The sequence below is a fragment of the Lolium rigidum genome, chromosome 1 (assembly GCF_022539505.1).
Source record: "Lolium rigidum isolate FL_2022 chromosome 1, APGP_CSIRO_Lrig_0.1, whole genome shotgun sequence".
Lineage (NCBI taxonomy): Eukaryota > Viridiplantae > Streptophyta > Magnoliopsida > Poales > Poaceae > Lolium > Lolium rigidum.
In genome coordinates, this window is record NC_061508.1 from 105,312,974 (window position 1) to 105,333,532 (window position 20,559).

The window sequence follows — 20,559 nt, forward strand, 5'->3', positions numbered from 1 at the left end:
ATAGACAAGAATATGATTGAACATTTCACCGAATATTGGGTTGTCGAGTACTACTTACGAGATCTATTCCGTCGCGACACTTTTCTTGCCAAAAAATTCGAAGCCTCGTTAATCCATCCGCGTTATGGGGTTTGGCCGGATGAGATATTTGCTAGAGACGCTTTAATAAAGATTGCTACATCTACGAAAAAAAAATGAAATTTGCTAGTTCCCTGCTAGCTGAGAACTAAATTCGTGCTCACTCAAATCTTACACTATTTTATTTACATTATAGTTCGTGCTAATCATAAGTTATAACATGACTTACAACTAAGATTTAATAGCATCATCTCACTGAGAATGAAGTTAGCTTTCAGGTAAGTAAGAAATAGTCACGCTCAAAAATATTCGATGGGATTGGAATCAGATCTCATCCCGTTTGCCCACCAGTCCCGGTCATTTTCATTCCCGGCGAAGGCAACGCCGACGGCGACCCCTCCATCGGCATTTTCCCCGTGCTGCAGTTTCTCACCGTCCGATCCCACCACTCCAACGGTCCAGATCACATCCTATCACTATGCCACTCTTTCACAAACATCCCTCCAACATCTAAATATTCACACGCGAGACACTTCCAGCCAGGCGCTGGAGTGGGGCCTCTCCCCACCAAGCGGCAATAAGTCCAAACCACGAGGACGGGAACGCACAACCACCAGGTTCTCGCATCCCCCGTCGATGGTGTTTATGCGATTCCGCCCCCAGCTTATCGCCTCCTCCCTCTCCCGAGCCCCTAAACCCAGCAGAACCCTAGCCTCGCCACCCCTCGCCGCCGCCGCCGCCGCCGCCGCCGCGCGCCGCCGCTCCCTCACCTCGACTCTCTCCCTCTCCTCCTCATCCATGGCCGGGGCAGCACCCTCGGAGGACGCGCTCCGCCGGGCGCTGGCGGAGAGGCAGGCGGCCGTGGACGCGCAGGCCGAGGCCGTGCGGTCGCTCAAGGCCTCTGGCGTCAAGACCGGCGTGGACGCGGCGGTCGAGGCCCTCAAGGCGCTCAAGATAGAGGCCGGCGCGGCCGCGCGCAGGCTGCAGGCCGCTGTCGGCTCCGGCGGCGGCGGCGGCGCGCGCGAGGAGTTTCGCCAGGCGGTGGCCAACACCCTCGAGCGCAAGCTCTTCTACATACCGTCCTTCAAGATCTACCGCGGCGTCGCCGGCCTCTACGACTACGGGCCGCCCGGGTGCGCCGTCAAGTCCAACATTCTCGCCTTCTGGAGGCAGGTGAGTCAGTGAGGCCGCGAGCCCATCTACGGATGCTGTGATTTAATTTTATATGTTTTAAATGGGAGATCGCGCTTGTATGGCTGTGTGCATCACCTTGATGCAGAGTCCGGGGGTTTCAACCTTCTTTCCGGGTAAAATTTGTATCAACTAATATAATAGTAGCGCTGATGTACTGCTTGCACTGTGGGTTATGTGGCCATCAAGCAGAACTATTGTTCCCCCATTGGTGCGTGACTTCATCTGTAGGAAATTGCTTTTGTTTTAGTGACCGCTCACTTTCTTTGCTTTTCGCCATACTAGACGCTATTGATTCGATATCAAACTTGCATCTGAGATCTGGATATATCGAGCAAAGAACACAGTTACTAGGTGCTATTGACTAGATATAGAAAACTTGCATCTGGGATCTGGATATATAGAGCAAAGAACAGAGTTTCCGTGCATTTTCTTTCTGTCTAGTACTTGAATTGCGATTGTGGCAATTTGCAGTTTACTTGGCAAATGTGGACGACCAACTATTTTTTATTTTGGTGCACAATATGTTCTCATACGAGTTTAATCTTGATTTTCATTCCCATTTAGGAGTTCAAAGATGACAGCATTGTTTATTCGTTCCCAGTGTTAGACAATGGATGGTGTTCAAAATTTTGATTTGCTAGTTTGTAGTGCAAATATTTATATGCTCTTTAATTAATTCCTGTTTTGGACATTAACCGAGTCAGATAATATTTTTCATAGAGCTGTATTAGATGCGCCATCTGTGTCATGTTGCTTCGGGAGGGTTTTAATCAATCTCTTGCTTTGCAGCATTTTGTTTTGGAGGAGAACATGCTGGAGGTTGACTGCCCCTGCGTCACCCCTGAGGTTGTTTTGAAGGCATCAGGTCATGTCGAGAAGTTTACTGACCTCATGGTTAAGGATGAGAAGACAGGCACATGCTACCGCGCTGATCACCTGTTGAAAGATTTCTGCAAGGACAAGCTTGAGAAAGATCTCACCTTGTCCCCTGAGACGGCTGCTGAGTTTAAGCATGTCCTTGCTGTACTAGATGACCTCTCTCCAGAGCAACTCGGTGCAAAGATCAAGGAATATGGCATTGTTGCTCCTGATACAAAAAACCCACTCTCTGCTCCCTACCCATTCAACCTTATGTTCCAGACATCTATTGGCCCTGCTGGTCTTAGTGTGGGGTAAGAATATTAGCAGTCACCACCTAATCATGTTTTTTCGTGTTGATTGTCCAAACACGCTCAAGTTTGTGTAAACACACAGGTATATGAGACCAGAGACTGCACAAGGTATTTTTGTCAACTTCAAGGACTTGTACAACTACAATGGACAAAAGCTCCCCTTTGCAGCAGCTCAAATCGGTCAAGCATTCCGTAACGAGGTCTGTTTTATGTCACTATTCTTCTAGGCGTTCATTGGGTTGTTAGTACCTGTCATTTCGCTTGTAACATACTTCGCATATTTGTAACTGCGGTATGGTTCAGTAACTTGTTGTACTTTATATGATGATTCAGCACATTACGTTTGCTTCCTGAATTTATTCAGATGTTCAATCTAGACTATTCATGGAATGCATTGTGCTGTTGTCCTGGACTACTGTTTTCTTAATATTTATGAACATGATTCTGAATAAATTATCGGCAATCTTAATGTTGCAAAAATAAGACGAAAGATACTTCTAGACCTTTTTTTAATAGGGAATGTATTATGGTGCTGTTGAACACTTTTACTTCTGCTGGTGTTATGAATTTTTGTGCATCATGATTTTTAGTGGATGATGGGTGATCCTCATGTTGCTAAGAATAAGATTTTTAGTGGTTGATGGGTGATCCTCATTTTTGTGCAACATTGCACTTCATGTGATAGGTTTGAATACCTGCGTGAACATCTTGATTTAAAGCATGTGTTGCTATTCCATCTGTATGAACCTCGTGTTTCATTCAGACTTGCATGCTTGGAGAAATTTAGACTTGCTAACATCCTAAACATAAATTTGGCACACACTATGATTCTAAGAAGCATTCAAGGATGAGTTAATTGGCTTGTAACAGTTACTCAGAAAGAGTTCTTTTTATCTAACTATTTTTATTGCTTGACAATCAGATCTCTCCACGTCAAGGTCTTTTACGAGTGCGTGAATTCACATTGGCTGAGATTGAGCACTTTGTAGATCCTGAGGACAAATCACATCCCAAATTTGCCGATGTTGCTGATTTGGAGTTTTTGATGTTCCCGAGAGATCTGCAACTCTCAGGGGAGTCAGCCAAGTTACTGAAGCTTGCAGATGCAGTTTCAAAGGTTGGAACATGATGGCTATTTTTCTCGTTGTCCAGTTCTTTTCTTCATCTGTTGTTTGAATTGGTGGTGGTTCGCTTTCATTTTTTAAACTTGTATGATTGTTTCTTACAGGGAACTGTTAATAATGAGACACTTGGTTACTTTATTGGAAGGGTCTACCTTTTCTTGACTCGTTTGGGAATTGATAAGAGCAGATTGCGCTTCAGGCAGCATCTACCTAATGAGATGGCTCACTATGCTGCTGACTGCTGGGATGCAGAGATCGAGTGCTCTTATGGATGGATAGAGTGTGTAGGCATCGCAGACAGATCTGCATATGATTTAAAAGCTCACTCCGTAAGCATATGACATACCATGAATAGTTTTGCAGACAGTAGTTTTAATCCTTCTGATGTTTTGTGATTGGATTTCAAGTTGTTTATTTAAAGCTAATATTGATCTCGCTTACCTGAATCTTGATTGCTGTTTCATAGGAGAAAAGTGGTGTTACACTTGTTGCCCACGAAAAGTTTACAAAGCCTAAAGAAGTTGAGGTGAGTTATCCATCGGATTTGGTTATGTTTACAGGAATTATTAATGAATGTATTCAATGAACAATGTTTGCAGTTAGTTATGTTTTCTTTTCTATCTTGAAGTATATTACTTACGAAATCCTGTTCAAGAACCATGGCTTGATGACATGATACGTCGACTTTGTCCTTGTACTTTGGCATTAATGTGTTTGTATTTGCGTGCACTTGTTGTTGCTGCTACAGAAACTTGTTATAGTGCCCTCAAAGAAAGACCTAGGGCTTGCTTTCAAGGGCAATCAGAAGATGGTGGTTGAAGCATTGGAGGTAACACATCTTGTGCTCAGTCTTTACCTTTGGCAAGTTTATCATGTCAACTGAAGCAGAAACTCTGTCGCTGACTTTATTCTTGGACGCATAGGCTATGAGTGAGAAGGAAGCAATGGATATGAAAGCTGCATTGGAATCTAAGGGGGAGACAAACTTCCAAGTATGCACTCTTGGGAAGGACGTGGTGATTACCAAGAAAATGGTATCGATCAGTATGGAGAAGAAGATGGAGCACCAGCGAGTCTTTACCCCTTCAGTTGTGGAACCTTCATTTGGCATAGGGAGGATAATCTATTGTCTGTTTGAACATTCGTTCTACACAAGGCCTAGCAAGTCCGAAGAGGAACAGCTCAATGTGTTCCGGTTCCCTCCTATCGTGGCTCCTATCAAGTGCACCGTGTTCCCGCTGGTAAAGCTTCCGGAGCTCGATGCTGCTGCCAAAGTGCTTGCTAAAGAATTAACAGCTGCAGGCATATCACACATTATTGACACGGCTGGTACGTGATATAAAACAGAACAGTGTCCAAATATTATGGGATGGTATTATGCTAACTCCAGAAACACATTATTATTTGCTTTCTGCAGCTATTTCTATTGGGAGGAGGTATGCAAGGACAGACGAGATCGGCGTTCCTTTCGCGGTAACAGTTGATTCTGTAACGGAGGTGACAATCCGAGAGAGGGACAGCAAGCAGCAGGTCAGGGTGGGCATCAATGAGGTGGCATCCGTGGTGAAACAGCTGACGGAGGGCCAAAGCACCTGGACCGATGTTGAATTTAAGTATCCCAGCCATCTCGGTCCCCAAGATGATCAGGAGTGATTATCGTTTCACAGTTTGAACCGTCACCAGACAGATGACCGAAGTTGTTCAGTTGACTGAACAGGGTGAACTTCTATATTCCAGTTGCCCTAAGTTGAGTCAATACTGGCGTTGATGCAATTTGCAAGGCAGAGTTCTGCTTTCTTACATGCTACATTGCTGCACCGCTTGTCAAGATCTTACCTATACATTTTGGGAATGGTTTATCATAGTAAAAGTGACATCATTGATCATTTACTTATCTCAGTTGCAAACCTCTCTGTAGGCTTTCTTAAGGATTAAGTTTAAAGTTGTAACGAAGCTATTGAATTTTCAACCTTAAACCTACTTCTGGCGTCTGCTGTGAAGAGTCAAATATTTTTTCTCACAAACCCGTGTTTGCAAGTCGTGTAAGGTGGCTCCGGTTCTCCTCAACTACCTGGGATGCATGTTTAACACTGCGTGGTGCATGGACTTTGCCATTGCCGTCAGAAACAGCTTCGGGGGCGACGGGTGCTCCGCAGTCCACAAATGGACAACGCAGCCCAGCCTCTGCTCGCCGCGGCGCACCATGATGATGAGTCCGGCGAGTGCACCACCGTCATTCCTGGCAACGGGGGCATAGGTGCCGAGGAGAGTGTAGTCATTGACTACAATGTCGCAGATGCAGATGAGATGTCCGTGTCGATGCAGCACCGGCTGGAAGGAAGCGGCGCTTCCTCGGTCTGTGCCGGCGACGAGCAGGAGGATGGTGAGGCCACCGAGATGGCAGCCAGCATGCAGCGCCGCCTGGACGTGCTCCCAGGGAAGCCGCACGAGAGCGAGCCCTTCACCATCTTCCGGGTGTCTGGGCCCATGCGCGACCGCAACCGCCACCTCTACGAGCCGCAGATGATCTCCATCGGGCCATTCCACCGCGGCGCCGCCCGCCTCAGCGCCATGGAGGAGCACAAATGGCGCTACCTCCGCGACCTCCTCCATCGAGGCGACGCGCCGCTCGCCTCCTACGCGCGCGCGGCGCAGGCCCTCGAGCCAAGCGCGCGCCGCCGGTACGCCGAGCCCGTGTCGCTCCCGCCGCGTGAATTCGCCGAGATGCTCCTCCTCGACGGCTGCTTCATCCTCGAGTTCTTCCTCAAGGGCGAGGACGGCGCCGCCGACGCGCTCATCGACGCCGCCTGGGCCATGCAGAACGTCTACAGCGACCTCTTCCTCCTCGAGAACCAGCTCCCCTTCTTCGTCCTAGAGAGCCTCTACGCCGTCGCCACCCACGGCCGCGACCACATCGCGCTCACCACCCTCCTCGCCAAGTACCTCACCATCGAGACCCCGCAGGACGCCGCCACGGCGCGGCCTCCCGACGGCGAGACCCTCCACCTGCTGCACCTCCACTACCACTGGTTCCTCCCATCCGAGGAGCCCGCCGGCAGCGGCACCGGAGGTAACCGCAAGGTCGTCGGCGAGGACGAGGCGTTCGACGAGTGGCTGGCGAAGCCGATGGACGAGCGCCTGCCGTGGCTGCTCCCGTCGGCGTCGGAGCTGGAGGACGCCGGGGTCACGTTCCGGGCCAAGAAGTCGCCCCGGAGCCTCGTCGACGTCACCTTCCGCGCCCGCGACGGCGTGCTCGAGATCCCCGCCGTCGAGAGCTACACGAACCGCCCCGTGTTCGCCAACCTGCTGGCCTACGAGCAGAGCCGGGGCCGGTGGGAGCTGCAGCGGCTCATGAGCTACGTGGTGCTCATGGCCTCCGTGGCCGCGCACGGGCGCCGCGACGTCGAGATCCTGCAGCGCGCCGGCGTGTTCGTGAAGGGGGACGAGGAGACGGCCGCCTTCTACGCGCACCTCGGCGAGCTCTGCGGCGGGGCCGGCGCCGGCACGCCGGGAGTCACCAATAACTGCTACGCCGACATGTTCCGCGACGTCCGGGAGTACTGCGGACGGAGCTGGAACCGGCACCGAGCAGTGCTGGCGCACGACTACTTCAGCAACCCGTGGACGAGCATGTCCGCCGCCGCCGCCGTGCTCCTGCTCGTCCTCACCGTCGTGCAGACCGTCTACACCGTGCTGCCTTACTACCACCATTAAAGCTAGCATCATTCCATCATACATGATACATGTACCGTGCACGCACACACCGCGTATACAATCAATCACCTGATAGGCTGATACTAGCGACAATAACGTTCTTGAATATGGAATCTGGATCTTTAGGATGAGCTGCTTCCCAACAATCATGCTTATTGTTGATGCTCGGAAGCAATCCTGTAGGACCTATGCATCCGAGAGTTTGGACCATATACCTTGATTGTTGATTTCAATACCGTTAGAAAATGTAAGTCATATTTTGTCCGTCAAAAATAGTTTTTAATAGAAAATTGGGTATCATGGCATGGTAATGTGGTAGGACCGGAAAACTCAGAAATGTGCAACACAATTTGTTTGGTCACGCCACAAGAAAAACATAAAATCAGAAAACCATTGTTCTATAGGAGTGATGGTAGTTGTGGGTTAAACAAAGGACGTTCTGCTGCATACGCTCTTAAAGACTGACAATTAGTTTAGAGAGTCTCCACCCAAAAATAGAAATAAACTAATCAGACATCTCTCACATTCCAAAAATAGAAAGTTCAAATCCCACACGTTTCTTCTTTCCGTCTAGGATGACCGCTGTATGTGAAACATGGGCCGTACAAATCAGCAACTTATCATTTCGGGACTCCGTCCCAAGTTCATGACGAGAGAACAAATACAAGATCCACCGAGAAAAATAAATACATCGGTGGTCGCAAAATACATGCGAAAAAAGCATCTGTCATCCACTTTTCTACCTCAAGTTCGAAACAGGTTGTCGTTCTTGATCACTGGATGTATAAAAAAGGTTGTCGTTCTTGATCACTGGATGTATAAAAAAGAAAGAAAATACATCAAACACTTCATTCGGGATGTAAAAAAACTGGGTTGAGCCTACTATTTTTACATCCAAAACTAGGGTGAACCAGATCCTAGATGTAGAAAAGGAATAAAAATTACATCAACCACTGGCATCATTCAGGATGTAAAAAACCGAAATATAGATCCAACTTCAAAAAAATTACAACCAGAACTATGTGAAGCATATTTTTATTACATCCTTGAATGTATCTAGATGTAGAACTAGAACAGAGGGAGCCTGGGAGGAGCTGGAATTAACGGGAAGATGAGTGGTGGCCGGTGGGGGAGGGGGATACCAGCGGCGCGCTGTACCATGGGAGAGAAGGCCCAGCGGCTCGCGATGGGGCGAGGCCCTCCCCGACGGGGCGAGGTGAGTAGGGGATCAACGGCGCGCCCGACGGTGAGGCGACGACCCTTCCCTTCCCGACGGGCGACGGCGCTGGCTGAGGTGGCGGCCGGCGGCGGCGCGCTGGAGGAGGTGATGGCCGACGGCGGCGCACTCGTGGACGGGGCGACCGGCGGCGGCGCGCTGGAGGAGGTGATGGCCGGCGGCGGCGCACTCGTGGACGGGGCGACCGGCGGCAGCGCGCTCATGCCGAGAGATCGATCCATGGCGGTAGTACACTAGTACTCCCTCGAGAAGGAAGAACGGAAAATGTCTAGTGGGGAAGATAAGCTCGCTCGTGTGTGGTGGCCCCAACCCACACGGCAGCCCCATGACAGAGAAGACTAGTTGCGTGAAGATCCGATGGAGGAAAAAGGGGGCACCGGGTAAGCCAAGATCGTGCCCAGGCACCTAATAGATTTCAGGTTAAACAAAGTAAAATTTCCATGAGATCAAACTTCAAATACGGTTTGATCCTACTTGTCGGAGTTTTGATTCCGGAAGTAAATTTATATTTAGACGTGTTTTGTGATCACGATCCGATGAGCACCTTGGTACTAATACAAATCACCATGTATCACCTCCCCTTGAGCACCTTGTAAGATTCCTCTACAGTTAAGGCATATATGTGACGATCCATTTTGTTGTCGATGCTCCTTTCACAACTACATGAGACTATGAGAGGGGGGGGGGGGGAGATATCAGCCCGTTGGTTTCTGCGTTTAGTTTGTCTCCAGTCAGACCTTATGTGAAGTTCATGTCGTTCACCACACTACTGTTACGACTATGGAAATGTCAGATTTGTTTTTGATAGTTAGATACTGCATAGAATTAGATAGAAAATGTCTCCATCTTATGTCTAGGCGGCTTCTTGTCCTCCAAGTGTTGTATCCATATGCAATTTCATCAGATCTGTAAGGTCGAATCATCAATACTGAAATTCTCTCCTGCCGAGTGACTATACTATCTAAAAAAATCAGCACCTAATACTTTCTCCGATCCATAAGAAATGTTATGGTTTTAGTTTAATTTTGAACTAAATTCATGACACTTATTATGTTTCGAATGGAGGATTGTAGAGCGCTATATTTTTGCGTTGAATAAGCATGCGCTAGAATGTAGAGAATGGACTTTTGTAGCTTGGGCTACATGTATGTTACTTTTTGAACCTACGCAAATTTCATTTTAAACATGTTAAAAAAATCGAAAAATATGCAGACGTAGAGAATGTTGAAATCTCTTGGTGTTTTAATTTTCAGATTGAAATATGTTGTATTTGGGCTCAGCAAAAATAATAAATCTTGATTTCAGCATTGGTGAATAGTAATCACTAAAATCTAGATTTCGTCATTTTATGAGACTTTATTATTTTTTACATAGGGCAATATATGATCAAGGGCGGAGGCAGGAGCTAGAGAATGGGTGTACGTGGTCTCGAATATATCACGTTTTTACATGATTTTTCAGATTTTTTAATAGGTATTCCTCTAGCCATAGCTATTCAAACTTTTTTGTAAAAAATAATAGGTGTACATTTCTACACCCTTGTCCTCAAGTAGCTCCGCCTATGTATATGATGTATTTCAATCTGAAAATTTACACACCGATACATTTCAAGATTCTCTACATCTACATTTTTTTAAAAAACTTTAAAATATTTTTTTGAAGTATTTTAAAAAGAAAAACAAAACGGGCCTACATGTAGCCCGGACTACATTTGAGATTTTTGCTAGAATGCATGATCAAAAGGCGACCTTCTAGACTAATGGAGACGTGGAGTATACATATTAATATACCTGTTGAATACCACTCATGACATTTCTGATGATTTGGCTGTTCATCCATGCGTCTCCGTCACACATCCAATAATACAAAGAATCTCTCCGTCCCATACGCGACATAACTTGCTAGCTTGCTAGAGGAGACTGTACTAGCCGATCGACAAATCCCAAACCCGAAGGACGCCAAGCGCCCTGCTGTGCTCCAGATGGTAGTTCCACAGCACAAGGACGTACTGCCACACAACCGGCGGCGTCCCCAGAGTCAAGTGCTCCCCCGAACAATTCTACTCTAGAAAATGAGGTCAACTGCCTCACCGGAGGTCGGCAGCAAAGCACGGCGAAGCAGGTCACGCATTGACTACTGCCAGACGTGCACCTGTCGGAGAGTGCAAAATTAATCGTGCCAAATGTCATCGCCGCAACTGACAGGATTTGCTCAGCGCCGGAGACAGCATACAAAATTGACTTCGAATGTTTCGTGTGAAGCAACAAGCATATAATTGGGGATTTTATAATTTGTCATACTCTTCTCTGAATCTCTACTATTTGTCACGTAACCATCACATGTCAGTGGCAAATAATAGAGGTGTACAGAAAACTGTGGTAAATTAAAATCCCCAATATAATCACGTCTAGAAAAACATTTAACAAGACTATGTATATTTCTAATGTTCATATAGTGGATATTTTCTGAAGGGTAGTTTTCACAGAGAGAGAGAGAGAGAGAGAGAGAGAGAGAGAGAGAGAGGAGTATGATAGTGTACCGATCTTACAATTTTCACCAAATATCGGTTCAGAACTACTTCGTGTTCTTGGTTTGATCAAAGTCAAATTTTAGCCAAATATCAACATCTACAATACACAATCAATTATATTCAAATCATCATAAATATATTATCATATTATATGTATTTGCATTAGATATTTTAGTTTATTTGAACACGGACAGGTACCGACGGACCCAAGTAATGCTTTCATGAGTTTTGGCCATATAATAAGTGATTTAAGGAATACCAAATTGTATAATAAGTGATTTAAAGAATACCTCTAGACGTGACCCAAACGAATTAACACTCGTAATAGAGAAGTCCAACAAGAAAAACAAAATTACAAGCACGACCTTCATGTTTATATCAAGTACCTCAAAAAGAAGTTGTGAAACGCAATCCTCTCCTCGGGGGTCCTTCTCGAACGCAACCCGTAGACGAGCTCCGCCGCCAGGCTAGGCCACTGGTGCTGGGGATCGGGCAAACCACTTGCCCAACACCCCTGGTTGGTGCCCAACAATAGGAGCTGAAGATCCTCCACAACGACATGAGGCCACGAGGAAGAATGACCACCGAGTTGTGGTTGGGGAGGGCCGCCTTTCAATCAAAACACGTAGACGCAAGACGCACATCGATCGCCGCCAACATCGTTCCTGTGCTGGTGAACTCCGAGAGAACGAGCGGGGTGATGCTACATGCCGCGTGGACTTGGCAGCGCATCAGCCCACGTCCTCTCGCCTCTATCTCCTCGATGGATGTCGACCGAAAGGGAATGCAATGACGTCGACGCCTCCACTGCAGCCCACACCTCCAGATCTGGAGGCAACACCTCGAGCTTATTTATAAGAAATGCCACATGCCTACCTCCTCTCATCTCCGGCTCCGACCTCCGGAGCTCCATGGCAAGAAGCAGCGCTGCTGCCGGCCACCAGATTCAGCTTAGGTGCACCGATGTCCAGATCGCCTTAGACATAACACCATACTCCACATGGAAAACACACTAGAACCCCCCTCCCCTCTCACTCCAGGTGACAAGGCTATCGGAGGAGGGGAATAGGTGAGCCGGAGCGACGACTCTCAAGTCTCAAAGCTGTTGAAGAGACAGAGGGTGGAGAAAGAAATGAGAGCTCTCCCATCCAATAAACTTTGCAAAGTTTAACTAGAGCAATAATAATTAAATCAAGTGAATAAAACTGAGTAACTAGTAGAGTACAACAGGTGCATTCTGGGATGGGACACATTCCCGTGCCCAGAATTTGTACTCTTCCTTTGACTCCAGCACAACAGCCGCCGATATATGACCACGCAATGTCGACGAGCCTCGCATTGGTTACAGGCCCTTTGGACCCCACCTGTCATGGACACATCCTACCGCAACCGCCGGGTGCCCGTGAGTCAAACCCCCAACGCGTCTCCGTCTTCGTCCCCTCTCACTTCCCCTTCCCACCCCTGCTTCTCGACTCGAATGGTGCCAAGCAGCTTCCGCCCCTAGGGTTCCGCGCCGAGCCGCCATGGGACCTCCGCTCCTCCCCACGCCGCTCTTCCTCCTCCTCCTCCTCCCCGCCGGCTCCAACACCGCCGCCGCCGCGGGGGACGGCTGCAGCGTGGGCACGGGCTGCGACCTCGCGCTGGGCTCCTACCTCGTGGGCACGGACCAGAACGCCACTTACATCGGCCAGCTCTTCGGGCTCGGGGACAACTACCGCCTTCTCCAACCCTACAACCCCGGGCGGCCCAACCTCGACTACATCCTCGTCGGGGACCGCGTCAACGTCTCCTTCGCCTGCCGCTGCCTCGCGCGGCCCACCGACCCGGCCGCCACCTACCTCGCTGGCTCCTTCCCGCACCAGGTCGTCACGGGGCAGACCTACACCAGCATCGCCGCCCAGTACAACAACCTCACCGTGTAAACCCTAGATCTTGGCGCCTTTATAAGCCGGATCCCGGGAACCCTAGAGGAACAAGCACAACTCATTGTAACAACGTGAAAGCGCCCAGATAATTCCAGGCAAGCAGCACTAGACTCTGTCATCGTGCAGGTGTTTCGAAGCTGGGTAAATCGCGTACCACCGTCCCGATGACTCTCCGCCCGATGGCCCCTACTACTTCTCCCCCTCGTGAGGATCCCTCCTCCGAGGTACCGTCGAATAGGCAACGACATCCAAGCATTCATATGAATTTTCTTTGAAGAGAAATAAGGTTGAACCGACGATACGGAATTCTCTCCGCCGAGTGACATCTAGCAAAGATCATCATCTATTGTGGTGTATGCGTGGAGTTGTAACCTTCTTGGCATTGTACCGGCCGTGTTGACCTTTTTCTCCTTTTAGGGTGTAATTCTCAAAAAAAAAAAAATCATCATCTAATATATTTTTATATTGAATAATCATGCGTTCGATTGAAACATCATATCTGTTGAATACCACTCAGATGATAGTTATGATTTGGCTGATCATGCACCCGTCTCCATCACCCATCGGCAATAATACAGCGAATCTCTCCGTCCCATACGCCACATAACTAGCTAGAGGAGAATGTGTTATGTGTAGCCGACGAATCCCGAACCAAGGACGCCCGGCGCTCAGCTGTGCTCCAGATGGTAGTTCCACAACACAGGTACATACTACCACACAACCGGCGGCGTCTCCAGGTCAAGTGCTTCCCAAACAATTCTGGAAAAATGAGGTCAACCGCCTCACCGGAGGTCGGTTGCCGATCAATGGGGAGCAGGTCTGCCCGAGTGCCAGACGTGTACCTGTCGGAGAGAGCAAAATTAATCGCGCCAAATGTCATCGGAGGCGACCAAGTTCGAGGTTCCGCCCAGGGAAACGGCACGGCATACATCGATAATATTGATATACATATACAATCTTTCTGTCAATAAATAAATAATTAAATAAATACACAACCTTGAGAGTTGCTTGTGAACATTATTACACTCCTGGAGAAAATAAGCATATAATCACGGTTGGTGGCCTCTCGGGCGACTCCGGAGGCGCCCATCGCCATTTGAAAAAGCCCGTTTCTACTGCTCCGTCACGATGCCATTGTCGCCGGAGTATGTCGATGGACAGCGTCGGTGGGGTGTTCCCAATAAAACCGTTCTCTTGGTGCTTTTTCGGCTCCTTTCTCTTGGCCCTAGCGTTTTCTGCCACCGTTGCCCTGTGCAACCTCTAACAGCCGACACCGGATGCGAAGTAGGGATCCCGGTATGCAGTGGTTTGCCTCCTGCATCATGTTCATCGCGCCAGTTGGGCGACACAGAGATTCCATAGGGGTTGCTTCGGCGGGGCACACAGACCATAAAATCGCGCGTGCTTGTATCTGTGGGCGTCGAATCGGTGTCTGTGATAGACAAAGCGATGGGCTCATTCGCCTGCTCTGCCTTCACCACCGAAGTGTTCGGCGAATGTGATTACATGTTTCTTGGTGACCTCACTGTTCGGGGTGAAAACCCTAGGTGTGAGATTCAGTGGTTAAACTTGGCGGTCTCGGCTTTTTAGTCGTTTCCTTGTTGAAGGTATTTTCTGAAAACTCAGAATCTGATTATACTGATTAGACCAGATGATGACAATGTTTTCGTGTTTGTGCACCGTTTCCTCCATAGAGACGTCGTTTTGGAGAACTTTTAGGATTGTAGTGTCGTCATCACTGCTGGTTCTCTTTTTACTCGGAGTATGTGATTGCTTCGGTGGGTCTTTGTTTCTTCTTCTTCTTTGATTTTTTTTTGCTGTAATTATTTATTGCAGAGATCGGTATCATCTTAGTATCAACATATTACTAGTATTTTTCTTATCAAAATATAATCACGTTTTGACTCTAGAGAAACATGTAATCACATTCGCAATTTCAAAGAGTAAGATTATGATTACCATAATGCACCTAATCTCGCGATTAGCAGTCCAGTAAGGAGGCGCGGAGGGGACAGCGTTCCGTGCCCAACGGGGCCTCCAGAATTTGTACTCTTCCTTTGACTGCAGCACAGCAGCCGCCGATATACGACCATTCCCTCCCGCACTGCCCCACCTGTCAGCGAAACGCCGTTCCGCAACCGCCAGCGAGTCAAACCCCCCGACGCGTCTCCGTCTCCGTCTTCTTCCCCTACCTCTCCCCGCTTCTCCAATGGCACCAAGCAGCCTCCGCCCCTAGGGTTCCGGTCCAAGCCGCCATGGACCCTCCTGCGCTCCTCCCCCTGCTGCTCCTCCTCCTAGCCGCGGGCTCCAGCACCGCCGCGGCCGCGGGGGACGGCTGCACCGTCAACACGGGCTGCGACCTCGCGCTGGGCTCCTACCTCGTGGGCACGGACCAGAACGCCACCTACATCGGCCAGCTCTTCGGCCTCGGCGACAACTACCGCCTGCTCCAGCCCTACAACCCCGGGCAGCCCAACCTGGACTTCATCCGCGTCGGGGACCGCGTCAACGTCTACTTCCCCTGCCGCTGCCTCGCGCGGCCCGCCGACGCCACCGCCACCTACCTCGCCGGCTCCTTCCCGCACCAGGTCGTCACGGGGGAGACCTACACCAGCATCGCCGCGCAGTACAACAACCTCACCACCGTCGACTGGCTCGCCGCCACCAACTCCTACCCGCCCAACCAGATCCCCGCCAGCGGCACCGTCAACGTCACCGTCAACTGCTCCTGCGGCGACCCGGACGTGTCCCACGCCTACGGCCTCTTCCTCTCGTACCCGCTCAGGGGCGGCGAGACGCTCGCCTCCGTCGCGGCTAGCCATGGCTTCTCGTCGCCGGGGCAGCTGGATATGATCAGGAGGTATAACCCGGGGATGGACGGGGTCACCGGGAGCGGCATCGTCTACATCCCTGTCCAAGGTGATTCACTGAATTCGATTTTAATTAGTACTGCTACTACTACTACTTGGTTTGAATTCTGGGGAACACTATTGGGAACATATTAATTGCTGTATACAAAAGTGGTTATGCAGTTGCGTGCTCAATTGTGCAGTATTGTTGCTGTTTGGTGCAAAATTTGTCATGGGGTTGGTTTTGTATTGGGTGCTAGGAACTGTCTCGGATTAGCAATTGATCATAGTTTCAGCTACGTTATTATGTTTGTGAGTAGCCAATGAACTGATTGAATTGTTTTCGATTAGCCAATTGATCATAGTTTCTGCTTACAGCGCTGACTAAACATGTTTACTTCCTTCATTTGCCATTTTTCTATGTTACTGATTATGGTTCATGTCAATTCTGCATCCATGGTTCATGTTACTATCTTGGCATAATTATCAATTTGCAAAATCAAATTCGAGTGAAGCCCTAGTGTATTTGATGATACCCTCAGTTTGATGCATATGTTTTTTTCCTCAAGAGCGCAGTTGCCATCAATTGTATGTTGTGTAGAATTCATCACGTCCTCCTAACATATTTTATCCTGCTTGTTTGTTTTTCCAGATCCCAATGGAAGTTACCTTCCTCTGCAATCATCAGGGTAAGAGCTGCACTACTGTTGGCCATGTTATGTTTATTCTCACGCAGTTGTGCTGATAAGTATCCTCATCTTGTGCAGTACAGGCAGCCTCTGTCCTTTTGCGAGATAATTATTGCTCCATTGAGGTTTTTGCGAGATTTGAACTATGATGTTTATTCATCTTCAACTCCACGGACCAGGAAAAGGAGCTTCGGCAGGAGCAATAGCAGGAGGTGTTGTGGGTGGTGTAGCTGCACTAGTCCTGGCTATCTTGGTATTCTTGTTTTATAGGCGAAGAAAGGCGAAACAGGGTGCGCTGCTTCCATCTTCTGAAGAGTCTAGTCGGCTAGGTAACGATAATATTTTTTATGGATCTCTGTCTGTATCCTTGACCCCGCAACAGATTGTTATTCTTGTAGCGCTTCTGTAAAAAACTTTTTTGCATGCCCTAGTTTCACCACTGCAAGCTAATTTGTGCCATCATTCATCTCAACAATGTTCTGCTACAAGCACTGAGTGGTTTGAAGAATGCTTATCTATCCTGTGAGGAACTATTTTGATCTTAGTGACGTTAGTTTGAATAATGCTTATCTATCCTGCGAGCAACTATTTTTTATCTTCGTGAACCTGGAAATATTGTGAGTAAAAAGGGTCTGATAGGGTTATGATCATGAGCAATAGTTTGGGGGACTTTAAGTCTAACCGATGAGCTATTTTAGGTACCTATAAGTCTAGTTTTAGACAACAGAGAAAGTTAGAGAACCTTGAATTATGCTTCCATTGTTCACTTCTTCTATGCTTCTACTATTTCTGAATTACTGTTCATTTTGTTCCAGCCAGTACAATCTCCATGCAAAAAGTGACACCATCGGCCACGCAAGCTGATGGAGCTTCACCATCTGCTGGCATTACAGTTGACAGATCAGTGGAGTTCTCATATGAAGAACTTTTTAATGCTACAGAAGGATTTAATTTGATTCACAAAATCGGACAAGGTGGTTTTGGTGCTGTCTATTATGCTGAGCTTAGAGGCGAGGTTAGTTTTTTTTTCATTTGCATTTCAGAAATCCACATGCCACAAACATGTACCTAACTAGGGGCTTGAACAATGGTGTAAGAACATAATTCTATGATGGTCCATGCATTTTGATCATGCAACATCATGATATGTTCTTCGTTTTAAATGACTTGCCTCTTTGTCTTGCTTTGTCCACTGTTCAGAAAGCTGCCATAAAGAAAATGGACATGCAGGCTACTCAAGAGTTTCTTGCTGAGTTAAAGGTTTTGACACATGTTCATCATCTGAATCTGGTTCGTTATTCTTCTATATTTTACCTAAATAATACTGTTTCTTAACGGGATAATAATATGGATTTTCCATAGAATCTCGTAATTTCCCACTAATCTTTAGTGAACTTAAAATTAACCTTTCACTGCCATTTCAATGTTTGATTTCATGCAGGTGCGCTTGATTGGTTATTGCACAGAGGGTTCTCTGTTTCTTGTCTATGAGTTTATCGAGAATGGCAACTTAAGCCAGCATTTGCGTGGAACTGGTAATGTTTTCCCTCTCAAAATACTTGCTGGGTCTTTTCTGTTGCTTCCAGCAAATTAATCTGTCGGCGCATTTTTATAGGTTATGAGCCTCTTTCTTGGACTGAAAGAGTTCAGATTGCACTAGATTCAGCTAGAGGTCTTGAGTACATTCATGAGCATACTGTTCCAGTCTACATACATCGGGATATCAAATCCGCAAACATCTTGATAGACAAGAACACACGTGCAAAGGTAGGAATGATTCAAGGAGAATTCATGTGTTCTATGTATTCTGTCCCCACTTCATGTAACAATTATGTGTATCTTCCAGGTTGCAGATTTTGGTCTCACAAAACTTACTGAAGTTGGTGGTACATCATTGCAAACACGTGTTGTTGGTACATTCGGTTACATGCCTCCAGAGTAGGTGTCCGCAACATTTACTTGTTATTGTCACTTTGTGAGTACCCCCTGTTTTGTGATGAATGCTGACATTCATGGAAAATGATATTTGCAGATATGCTCGATACGGTGATGTTTCTCCCAAGGTTGATGTCTATGCCTTTGGTGTTGTCCTGTACGAACTTATTTCTGCGAAAGATGCCATTGTCAGATCAGCTGAATCTGCTACTGATTCAAAGGGATTAGTTTATCTGGTAATTATGCTGCTCAGCTAACTGGTTTCTTTCTGCTCCCAGTGCTTGCTGAAACTGCTAGGGTACCTGTTCTCTGTGTCAATCTGCTTTTTTAGTTTTATTGACATCAGTTAGTTCAAGGAGGTCTGAATAATAGGATGTTGACCTCATCATCTGTTTTAAAATAACAGATGATAATGTCAAAGTCCTATTATTCAGACCTTCTGGAGCTAAGTCATAGATAGTCAAGCATCTTTTGTTATCGATCACTTTATGCTTTTCAAGACACATACATGCTCTGGGTCCATGGTAAAGTTCCTTCTTGCCTGTTTGATGACTTACCATATTGAAATCTGTAGTTTGAGGAGGCTCTCAACTCACCGGATCCAAAGGAAGGCCTCCGGAAGTTGGTCGATCCAAAGCTGGGAGACGATTACTCCATCGACAACATTCTCAAGGTTAGAGAAACATGCTCAGTCAGAGCAATTCCATCGCATACCTTTGCGTCGTTCAGTTAGATATACGCCAGGATAAAACATCTGTTAACCTTGTGCTTGCAGATGACACACCTCGCGAACGCGTGCACACAGGAGGACCCCAAGCTGAGGCCCACGATGAGATCCGTGGTCGTCGCGCTGATGACGCTGTCTTCCACCAGCGAGTTCTGGGACATGAACGCCCTCTACGAAAACCCGGGCTTGGTCAACCTCATGTCCGGGAGATGACCTCCTTTAGCCAGATGCCTCTCCCCTGGCATTGTACATCGGGGCGCATTTCAGTTCTACCACGTACAGTCTAATGCTGGACGATAAGGCTGTCGCAATTATTTCTGCCATCTACATGTACCATCGGTATAGATTCATTTACTCTCTCGGAGACCTTAGAACTAGTGTCCGTGTGAGTTATACGTCTGTTGTACGTAAGTGTAATATATGTATGAGTTTATTTTTCAATGGCTATGGAAGAAGGCTCTGCTGTACTATATAGATAACTCTGGAGCTTCTGTGGCAGAATCGTGGCAAAGGATGCGCCGAGTCTATCTTCAGTGGGGACGGCGAGAAACAGGTGGACTGAGACATCGACAATACAGAACCTCCGTAACTCCGTTGGCTGTTTGCTCCAATTACGTGTAGCCAATCAAGCACGTCGGCATTACTGGGGGATGGAGACGTCAGACGTGTGGAAGATTGTCGCTGTGTGGAGGATGGAGAGTCAAAGAAGTGCACTGCTTCTACTTGTCCGGGAATAGATAGCAGGTTACAGCTTTTTGTGCAAGCGAATCGAAATGATAGGGTGATAAGCGTGCCGTGCATCCATCTTTTCGTCGACTTTGTGTTAGGGTTACCTTGCCGCGGACCAAACCCGTTTAAATTGATCATCGGTAGATGCTGTGCATCGGGAAGTTGATATGGCCGAGTTGGTCTAAGGCGCCAGATTAAGGTTCTGGTCCGAAAGGGCGTGGGTTCAAATCCCACTGTCAACAAGTATTCCTAACTTTTTTTTTTTTTTACTTATATTCCTTCTCTCTTTGTCCTACAGTACATAGGTTCTATCTGCCCTACACGAGTTCCACGCGATACATATGCTCCATCATAACGCGTAAACACAGTGCATGGCCATTACTATGTGTGTTTAGCTAAGGTTTGTGCGTGCTCCCCGTCATCATGATTTTCCCATTATTGTGCAGGTCCAGCCACACGCCTCAGCTAGTTTTTTTTTTTTTGACATGAGATGCAGCTACGGAGTAGTTGTTAATAAATAGAGTGTCTTAGCAACAATGACCAATTAGATCACTCCATATGATCTTTATACGAAAAAAGTATCCAACTTCGTTGATTAATTTAATTAACATACACATCAAACACTAAATTGAGATACATTGAACTTAAAATTTCTC

General features: G+C 47.4%; 4 protein-coding genes and 1 non-coding gene across 5 annotated transcripts; all 5 read left to right on the forward strand.

Annotated features, from left to right (window-relative positions):
* Nucleotides 1-861: 861 nt before the first annotated feature.
* LOC124707638 (glycine--tRNA ligase, mitochondrial 1-like) lies at nt 862-5,556 on the forward strand. Its single transcript, XM_047239332.1, has 9 exons — nt 862-1,251; nt 2,062-2,444; nt 2,527-2,644; nt 3,367-3,561; nt 3,673-3,897; nt 4,035-4,094; nt 4,317-4,397; nt 4,492-4,897; nt 4,986-5,556. The coding sequence occupies exons 1-9, from the start codon at nt 877-879 to the stop codon at nt 5,219-5,221; spliced, it is 2,079 nt and encodes a 692-aa protein (XP_047095288.1). The 5' UTR covers nt 862-876; the 3' UTR covers nt 5,222-5,556.
* A 175-nt stretch (nt 5,557-5,731) lies between these two features.
* LOC124707731 (UPF0481 protein At3g47200-like) lies at nt 5,732-7,282 on the forward strand. Its single transcript, XM_047239443.1, has one exon. It carries the CDS (start codon nt 5,732-5,734, stop codon nt 7,280-7,282), a length of 1,551 nt encoding a protein of 516 aa, XP_047095399.1.
* Nucleotides 7,283-12,572: 5,290 nt separating this feature from the next.
* On the forward strand, nt 12,573-12,971 carry LOC124649739 (chitin elicitor receptor kinase 1-like). The gene has a single exon (XM_047189329.1). The coding sequence runs from the start codon at nt 12,573-12,575 to the stop codon at nt 12,969-12,971; it is 399 nt and encodes a 132-aa protein (XP_047045285.1).
* Nucleotides 12,972-15,214: 2,243 nt separating this feature from the next.
* On the forward strand, nt 15,215-19,615 carry LOC124707813 (chitin elicitor receptor kinase 1). The gene is made up of 11 exons (XM_047239541.1): nt 15,215-15,893; nt 16,476-16,512; nt 16,693-16,841; nt 17,328-17,527; nt 17,713-17,802; nt 17,954-18,047; nt 18,128-18,279; nt 18,359-18,450; nt 18,545-18,683; nt 19,022-19,120; nt 19,223-19,615. The coding sequence occupies exons 1-11, from the start codon at nt 15,230-15,232 to the stop codon at nt 19,385-19,387; spliced, it is 1,881 nt and encodes a 626-aa protein (XP_047095497.1). The 5' UTR covers nt 15,215-15,229; the 3' UTR covers nt 19,388-19,615.
* A 449-nt stretch (nt 19,616-20,064) lies between these two features.
* On the forward strand, nt 20,065-20,145 carry TRNAL-AAG. Its single transcript has one exon. It is a non-coding gene; the product is annotated as a tRNA-Leu (tRNA).
* Nucleotides 20,146-20,559: the final 414 nt, after the last annotated feature.

Coding starts and splice junctions, on each gene's coding strand:
- LOC124707638 (XM_047239332.1), top strand. CDS start 877: ATGGCCGGGGCAGCACCCTCGGAGGACGCGCTCCGCCGGGCGCTGGCG. Junction 3,562..3,672: donor TTGCAGATGCAGTTTCAAAG/GTTGGAACATGA, acceptor TGTTTCTTACAG/GGAACTGTTAATAATGAGAC. Junction 3,898..4,034: donor ATGATTTAAAAGCTCACTCC/GTAAGCATATGA, acceptor GCTGTTTCATAG/GAGAAAAGTGGTGTTACACT.
- LOC124707731 (XM_047239443.1), top strand. CDS start 5,732: ATGGACAACGCAGCCCAGCCTCTGCTCGCCGCGGCGCACCATGATGAT.
- LOC124649739 (XM_047189329.1), top strand. CDS start 12,573: ATGGGACCTCCGCTCCTCCCCACGCCGCTCTTCCTCCTCCTCCTCCTC.
- LOC124707813 (XM_047239541.1), top strand. CDS start 15,230: ATGGACCCTCCTGCGCTCCTCCCCCTGCTGCTCCTCCTCCTAGCCGCG. Junction 17,528..17,712: donor ATGCTGAGCTTAGAGGCGAG/GTTAGTTTTTTT, acceptor TCCACTGTTCAG/AAAGCTGCCATAAAGAAAAT. Junction 18,280..18,358: donor ACAAGAACACACGTGCAAAG/GTAGGAATGATT, acceptor TGTATCTTCCAG/GTTGCAGATTTTGGTCTCAC.